This window comes from Peromyscus eremicus, chromosome 1 (assembly GCF_949786415.1).
Source record: "Peromyscus eremicus chromosome 1, PerEre_H2_v1, whole genome shotgun sequence".
Classification (NCBI taxonomy): domain Eukaryota; kingdom Metazoa; phylum Chordata; class Mammalia; order Rodentia; family Cricetidae; genus Peromyscus; species Peromyscus eremicus.
Window position 1 is genome coordinate 173319965 of NC_081416.1, and position 8623 is coordinate 173328587.

Sequence of the window (8623 nt, forward strand, 5' to 3'; positions counted from 1 at the left end):
GCGCGGAGACCGAAAGTAGTCCTCGCGGCGGGGGGGGGGGGGGGGAATCGCGCGCGCGTGCCCGTGCCCGTGCCCGTGCCCGTGCCCGTGCCCGTGCCCGGCGGCAAATCCCTGGGGCTCCTCTGTGCGAGGGGGACGACGAGCGCGGTCCCCGGCGCGGAGGGATCCGGAGCAAGCCGCAGTGCCGCGGGAGCGCGCGGGCCGGCTGGGGCGGGGCCGGACGAGGCGGGGCGCGCGCGGCTGCCGTTGAGGGACCGTTGGGGCGGGCGGCGGCGGTGGCGGCGGCGGCGGCGGCGGCGGCGCGCGCGCTGCGGGCAGAGAGTGTGGAGGCGCGGACGCGCGGCGGAGCTCGAGCTGCTGCAGCTGCTGCCGCCGCCAGAGTAACCTCGATCCCCGAGCTCCGGACACCCGGTGCCTCGCCATGGTGAGTGAGGCGGCCGAGGTCGGGAGGGGACACCCCCCCCCGAGACGGCGAGCGAACCTTGGGCGGCAGAGGCCGGGCCCCTCGGGATCTCCCAAGCGGCCCTGGGGACTTCTAGAAGCTACTTTTATCACCAGGTTGAATTGGTGGGACCCCCCCCCCCAAACAGACAACCTGAGGCTTCAAATGGGGAACACCGGGACACCCTCCCCCTTCCCCCCCAAAAAAAAAAAAAACAGCAGCATTCGGATCCATCACGGGACGCTGGGTCTCAGGATCACATCCTTACCCCGACCCCGGGAGGAGAAAATAGGAAGCGCCGGCGATGAAGACTTTGGTTCCTGGGAGAATGCAGGAAGCTGTTCCTGGAGGGGTGGCCGTGGGTAGCTGAGCCTGAGTGGGAGAGGGGGGCCGATCGGTTCCCAGGTGGTGTTCTGCAGAGGAGAGGATAGACGGAGATGGGATCCGGGGTCACTTCTGCATACTAGACCCCGGTGGGGGAGGGGTCTCCAAGGACAAGCATTGCTTGGAAGAGGAGGAGGAGGAGGAGGAGAAGGGAGGAGGAGGAGGGTCAGGTGCAGGCTGAGGTAAGGAGGAGCCCGAGGTGGGTGGCAGCAGAGGCTAGAAGATGCTCTTGGAGCCTGCGGGGATCCAGAGGGGGACTGAGGAGGACTGGGGTCTTAGAGATGTGATCACGGGTAGTAGGGGAACCAGGGAGCCTTGTGGAAAACTTGGTGGGGGTTAGCTAGGAAGGATTCTGAGGTTAAGGCTGTTGCACTAGGAAGAGAGATTGAAGGGAGGGTTGGTGAGGCGTGTTTTGTTTGGGTCGGTGGCAAACGGGGTTTCCAAGGTGAGGGATGGGGGAGGACTTGAGTTTGGGTGGTGGGGGTGAGATTGGACAGGCTTCTAGAGGAGCGATGGGGGAGACAATGAATGGTAACTGAGGTGGGCCTAGGTGTAGAGGTAGGTGTCTCCAGGGAAAGGTCCTGCCACAAAGGCTGCTGCTGAGTCTGGGTTGGTGGTGGGCTGCTGCAGAGGATCCGAAGGAGGAGCTGTGAGGTCCCCTTTCCCTGGGAAGAGTGGGGCTGGGCCAGGCTGAAGGCAGTGGGAGCAGGTGGGTGGAGTTGTTCAGGTCCCCATTGCGCACTGAAGCTGCATGAAGTGGGAGTGGGGTCAAAGTTTGGGGTGCACCCGATGAGCTATCCTGCTTACAGCCAGGAAGCCTAGCCCCCTCGTTGTCCCTTGTAAGCCAGGAGGTGTCTTTCTCCTCCAGCCCCGTGCACCTGCTTCTCCTCACTGTGCCAAATGACAGTGCAATACAGTACGGTGTGGTGTCAGTGACAGACGCCTGGTCCCATCCCCTCAGGGTGGGGGCTGTAACGCGTCTCCAGAGACCTCCAAGGGACCCTTTCATTGGCTCGAGAGCCGCTTGTTCTGTAAAGGCCTCTTCTCCAGCTCCCCACGGCTAGAGCTTCTAGAGGCAAACAGCAGACTACTTCTCCCCTGGTCCTGCCACCCACAACACCCCCAGCCCCCCCAGGCTCAGCCTGGGAACCGTGTGCACCACCCTCCCTGGCAGAGCTGGGGAGGACAAGCAGCCGCCACCGTGTATCAGATCTCATCCTGCTGACACAGACCTGAGGGCTCCTCTTGCCACCACCCCATTTCCCCCCAGCAGAACCTTGCTAAAGGGGCCCTGTGGCTGGGGCAGCTGCCAGCAGCCCCCACTGCCCGCCTCCAGAGGAGGGTCCCCGCTTTGGCCCTGACCGGTTTTTCTCTTTCTGTTTGTAATCAGCAAGGTGTAGGAAGGAAGAGTCCCTGGTAACTGGCCTTGGACTTTGGCCTGAGCGCTGTGGCTCCTCCTTGGCCCGGGTGAGGGGCCCTGGCCTTGGGTTCTGAGCTCACTTAACACTGCTTTCTGGCACCCTCTGGGGGCTGGGGCGAGACAGAGAAATAATCCCCTTCCCCCTCCCCACCTCGAGCTGCTTTTTCTTGTCCAGCCCGTCTCTGGAGCCTGAGATGAAGGTCTGGGAAACTGGAGAGGAGCCTGGTTATTCTGTGGTGAAAGCTAACGATCCGGGCTGGGAAGGGCCTCCAGCAGTGGTCAGACTCACTTCTCGGGCCATCAGTTTTCCAGGCCAGCAGCCCTGCCTTTCTGTCCGTGGCCTTCCCTTGATGGAGCAGGGGCAAGGGATCCCGGATGTCAGGCAGAGTGTCTGACAGGCCCTCCCCAGGGCCAGAGCCACGCCTATTTGCAGCAACCGTGCCCGCTCTGCAGCGGCCAGCTCTTGGGGGAAAATGGCACAGAGCGGCCTCCAGAGCCCGCCTCGGCCTCCTGGCCCCCATCCCCCTTCTGGTGTCACCAAAAGGGGAAGAGGACAGGGCTTCTTGCAGACAGCACTGTGTGACGGGAAGGCCCCTGAGTGGGCTGGCTTGTCCCATGCGAGGCCGTGGATGGAAGAGAATGAAAAGCAGATGGGCTGCAGGGCTGCCCTCCCCTCCCCCGGCACAGGCTGGCCTCGGTAACCAGAAGCCCATTCTCTTCTCGCTTTCCCAGCAGCTCACACCAGTGTCCTCAGGTGTCAGAACCAAGGGGTGGGCCTGGGCTCCTTGGCCCAGGCCACAGGTCAGGGTTAGGAAGCCCACCACTCTAGTCATTTTTGATAGCTGTGCGGAGGACTAGCCATTAGGCCTTCACTGTCTACCTTTCTTCTCTCCCTCCTGCGCCCCCCCAGCCCCTCGGCAGACATCTCCCCTCTGTCCCCATCACTTTGATTCTCCTCTGATACCTCATGTGTGGGACTTGGTCTCAAGTTCCTCTTCCTCCAGGTTAAACAGTGTCGCCCGGTGTGCATCATTTGTGAATATGATGGAGGAGGGGTGGGCTACCACTTTTAAGAGCGGCTCAAGGGTTAGGGATAGGCAGTGGTTTGTGGCCTCTGCTGGAAGCTCCGGAGCCTTAGTGGAATGCTCTGTGTGCCTGCCATAGTTCACTTCCGTTTCTGGCCTGCAGACTCAGGCCAGGAGCCTGCTGTGGCCTTGTGCCCCTTGCCCTCATGGGAAAAGGAAAGGAAGCCTCGTGGACTACAGTGGCCCAGGGATGGTGGAGATTCTTCAGCAGGATTCACACCCCAGAAAAGAAAACTGGCCTTATAACTGTTCCAAGTTGGGATCCAGCAGCCGTTTCGCACCTCCCTTTAGGACCTCCACACAACCCTACATGCACCAGGGGCTGTCTGCCGTGGCTGGCCAACCTCAAGTAGCCTGGACTGAGAAGGGTTAAAAACTGCAGCGCTTAATCTGGAAGGCGGAAGCCTAAGCAGACTTCAGTCCTTTGCCCCCATGGCTGCCTGCTGCAGTCACTCCCCGCAGAACCGAATGGTGCTCTGCGCCTCCCCTGCCTGTGCGGGGTGGAGCAGCCTTTCCCCTGACCAGGGTACTTTCAGGCCCTGAACAACTTGGAGACACCAGCTAAAAGAGATGTTGCCACTTGAGCCTGGCTGCCTGGGCCTAGTACCTCCAAATAGGTGACAGAAGCTAGCAAAGAGAGCTGTAGACAGCTTCCTCCGCCCTACCCAAGGACTGGCCTGTTTTGCTTTGGAGCCTTCTAGAGCACTTGATGAGGCCTCTGGGGCAGCTGCTTCTTGCCTCAGCCTCTGGGGCTCCCGGAGTGAAACCTTCACACTGCATGCACTGTGTCCAGGCTGAGATGGAGCAGCTCTGCTGCTGAGGCCGGGGGCTTCTGCAGCCGGCCTGTGGTTGCAGGCCGCCCCAGCACCTGACTCGGGGGTCCTGACTATCCCAGGCCCTGCCTCTGGCAGGCTCTTCCCTCTCCCAGCAGCAGGTGCATCTTAGGAAGCTGGCCCCAACAGAGGGAGCAGGGGCAGGAGGCCACCTCCAGGGTGAGTGGGTGGCCCGGTGACTTACTCTCCTCCCTCCTTTTGCAGGCTGACCAGCTGACCGAAGAACAGATTGCAGGTGAGTGTGCCGCTCTCCAAAGCCAGGTCTTAGCCAGCCCCTGCGTCTGATGAAATATGTGTCCACATCACCTCATGCCAGGCCTGTGGCTAGAATGTCGGTGTGTGTGTGTGTGCAGAAGAGCTTAGCGGGGCACTGCCCCACCTACCCCACGGCCCTGACAGCCCTCAGCTAGGCTGCAGGGCCTGTCTGTCCTCTCTGACACAGCTCACTGGGGCCTTGGAATGAACCTCTCCTACAGAACCCACCCAGCTGTCAGGCTGAGGAGGTGGAGTCCTGCCTCCCTTGCTATAGGCTGGCCCTCCTGCTCTGCCCGGAAGATGGCTGGCCACTCCCACCTCCACGTGCTCCCTTACTTCTTTTTCCCTCTTCCAACCCTGTCTTTGGGCAGCGATAGAGCTTAGCTTCCCTGACCCCACCCCAAGCAGGCGGCTCCTTTCTCCTACGCCCTGCCTGTGTGGTACAGGCCTGTCTGATGGGCCACAGATGTTCGGTTTTCCTTTTCTGTTGTTGCCTGGCACCAGGAATCGATTCCTAGAGCATAGGACTTGGTTTTGTTGGTTGCTGCCATAGCCGCAATGCGTGGGGCATAGTAGACACCCCATCAATTCTTCCTGCACAAACGATAATCATACACCTCCCATAAGCTAAGCAAAACCCTAGACCCCGTGTGCTTTATTTTTGTGGCTCTGCCCCCCAACCCAAGCCCCAGGAAGACCAGCTGCAGGACCGATGGAGCCATGGACTCTGTTTCTGCCCCTCCACAGCCTGAGGCAATTCCTGGGATATCTCCTAACCACAGGTTGGCTGCAGAGCTGACCAGAGGCCAAAGTAAGAGAAAAGGTCTCTGCCCCCAGCTTTGCTGGCTCCAAGACCTAGCTGTTAGAAGAGGACCTGCTTTCTCAGAGTCACACGTTGGCCGTGGGCAGGAAGAGACCCACCAAGGAAAGCAAAAGATTAGACTTGTTTATTGGTCATGAGCTCATGGGTCACATGACCCACTCTCTACTGCCTGCCCCACCCCCACCCCCAGCAGCCAGGCTTCAGCACAGGGAGATGACAGCATCCCCAAGGAGACTTGGACTGTTTCCCCAGGGCCCAGAAGCTCGAGTCACAGCTGCCCAGCAGTGCATGTCCCTCCCACGCCACCTGCCATCCCCAACCTGGCCCTCCTGTAACATAAGCACACACCTCACTTTTCACCCTGAGCCCGCCCATTAGCAAAATGTCCACCACCCCCACCCCCAGCCCACACCCTCTTGAGAACAGGCTGCCAGGCATCTGTTCTCAGAGGGTTTGGGGGTGGGGAGCTCTGGGTGCCAAAGTGGGCCCAGTGGGAGGGCAGGAGCCACATGCTTCTCTCCCTCTCCTGATGCGGCCCCAGCTGTGGCCTTCCCACTCGACACCACACTCCTGTTCCTCCTGGCTTGGAAGCCAACCCCCTTTGCCTCCCTCCCCTCCCTGTCCATCGGCCAAGCCCTGCTGCGGACCACCCCACACGTCACCGCCCCCAGGCTTGACTCCTTCTCTGGGAGCCGGTGGCACCCACGGTGGGGACTGGGCTGACGGTGCCCAGCAGAAGGAATTTGATGGCACATTTCCTTTTGAGGCTGGCCGAAGGCCTCTGCAGCCTCCCCGTCCCCTCCTGCCAGTTGAGCTTGGCTAGTGAACTTCAGATGGAAATTGTCTTGCCTGTTACCCGCTCCATCACTTTGGTCCAGTGCATCATTTGAAGGAGAGGCCATAGCCAGGGACCAGGAAGACATGGAGAACTCTCAGAGGACAGTTGTCAGGCCAGGTCCCTCGGCTAGATGGGCTGAGGGGGGGAGGGTGAAAGAAGTCAGGGGTACACTGAGGAAGTGGGGCCCTGGCCCCTGCGTCTTCCTCCTCCACCTGGAAATAGGGGACTCTAACCTCTTGGCTCCCGGCACATTCCTTTCCCTCCCCAGAGTTCAAGGAAGCCTTCTCCCTCTTCGACAAGGACGGAGATGGCACCATTACCACCAAGGAGCTGGGGACTGTGATGAGGTCCCTGGGGCAGAACCCCACTGAGGCCGAACTGCAGGACATGATCAATGAGGTGGACGCTGATGGTGAGCTCCTGCGAGCAAGCCTACCCACTCTGCTCACTCGTGACCTCAGGGAACCATTATCTCTTCTACAGGGCTCTAGGTAACTTCTGCCTCCCCCTCCCTCCCTCTTCCAGGGAATGGGACCATTGACTTCCCAGAGTTCCTGACCATGATGGCCAGAAAGATGAAGGATACAGACAGTGAGGAGGAGATCCGAGAGGCCTTCCGTGTCTTTGACAAGGTAAGCAGTCCTGCTCAAAGCCCTGTAACAGATGCCAGACAGCAAAGCCAGAAGCCCCTCTGCGCTTTGAGAACTCCTTCACCCAGTATGTGGGCGAGGCAGTTGACAATCCCTGCCCAGCACAGCTCTCCAAGCAGGGGAACCTGAGTGACAAGCCTTTGTCCCCAAACCCCAGGACGGGAATGGCTATATCAGTGCCGCCGAGCTGCGTCACGTCATGACGAACCTGGGGGAGAAGCTGACGGACGAGGAAGTGGATGAGATGATCCGAGAGGCCGACATCGATGGAGACGGCCAGGTCAACTATGAAGGTGAGTTGTGCCGGGCAGGTCCTCCGTGCCCCGGAGCTGGGAGGACTGCGGGGTTCAGCCTGTGACGAACGCCCCTCGGTCTCTTGGCAGAGTTTGTACAGATGATGACGGCGAAGTGAAGGCCCGGGCAGCTGGCCATGCCCGTTCTCCTGATCTCTTCTCGCGCTCTCCTCTCTTCAACACTCCCCCGCCTCCCCGGTTCTAGCAAACACCAATTGATTGACTGAGAATCTGATAAAGCCACAAAAGATTTGTCCCAAGCTGCATGACTGCTCTTTCCCCTTCCCCCTGACTGCCCCTCCATGCCCTCACCGCTTCCTTTGGCCTCCCCTTCCATTCCCGTTTTCCAGGCCTGATGCATTCATAAGGTGAACCCATTGCCCTGGGGAGCCTCTCTCCTCCTCTTCCTCTTCCTCCTCCTTCTCCTCCTCCTCCTCCTCCTCCTCCTCCTCCTCCTCCTCCTCCTCCAGCCCGGATGGCTCTCCTCCGTTTTTGGTTTGTTTCCTTCTGTTTGCCCTTCTTTGGGTGCTGGGGTGGCCACTGTCCCTGCCCAGTGGGGAGGGGAACGAGGCCTTTGCCAAGTGGAGGAGCATGTCCTCTGCCACCGTTGCATGCACCCCGGCCCTGTGATTCTGTGTGCAAACCCAGCAGCCTGTGGGGCAGGGTGCCAAGAGGGGGTGTTCCAGGACTGAGAGGGTCAAGGAAGTGTGGCAGTGACTGGATGCGACCCAGGATGGGGGACGGGGTGGGAGGGTGGGGAAGGGGCAGGAAGGCCTTGGAGGCTAACATGCTTTCACTACTGGGGGGGGACGGACAGAGCGGACAGCACTCGGGTCTCGCTGAAACCATCTGGCTGGCTTTCTGAGGTCAGGCTGGGTGGGGGGCTGTCATTGGCCACGCTGCCGATCACACTTGCCCTCATCCCTCCAGCGATCTCACGCTGTTCTGTAAATACCTGGTGCTAATATCCCATGCCGCTCCCCCATGGCGCCCCCAGCCACCTGCCCAGTCCAGGGCCGGTCCAAGAATGATGTGGGGGATGGTCGCTGTGTAATGTGCTGGTGATCTTTTTTCTTCCCCTTTATGCCCCTTAGAACTTTGATTTTGTCCCAAACATGCCGGGCCAACTAAAGGGTGGGGAGAGGGGAGACGAGCCCCACCATGCTCACAAGAACCAACCTGCAATAAACACTTGTGTGGGCCGCCGCGCAGAGCACGCAGCGGGCACCTCCTGCCCCTCCGTGGTGACTTGGCATCGCTTTCTGCCCGCCTCTGCCCTCGCCCTGCCTGTCCTACCCCCCAGCGGAGAGCATGATCCGCGCCCTTGCTTCTGACTCTAGCCTCTGGGACGTGTGTCAGTCAACGTGGGCAGTCCAGTCTGGGTTCCTTTCCTTTCTCTGTTCTCCGGCCCCCCAGGGCAATCACGTTGCTTTTGCTGGGACCTGCCCAGCTTGAGACTCTTCTCCATCCCTTGGCGCCAGCCTGGAGGGAGGGAGGGACAAGGCATGTCGGGAGACCCAGCCAGAGCTAAGGCTGAGGGCAGGTAGGCGTGAGGCTGTGGACTTTGCGGAATGTTTTGGTTTTGTTTTTTTGTTTTGTT

General features: G+C 60.2%; 1 protein-coding gene across 1 annotated transcript; it reads left to right on the top strand.

Moving 5' to 3' along the window:
* The first annotated feature begins 273 nt into the window (after positions 1 to 273).
* Calm3 (calmodulin 3) lies at positions 274 to 7283 on the top strand. Its single transcript, XM_059281129.1, has 6 exons — positions 274 to 424; positions 4369 to 4399; positions 6349 to 6492; positions 6606 to 6712; positions 6888 to 7023; positions 7114 to 7283. Exons 1-6 carry the CDS (start codon positions 422 to 424, stop codon positions 7140 to 7142), a joined length of 450 nt encoding a protein of 149 aa, XP_059137112.1. The 5' UTR covers positions 274 to 421; the 3' UTR covers positions 7143 to 7283.
* The last annotated feature ends 1340 nt before the right edge of the window (positions 7284 to 8623 follow it).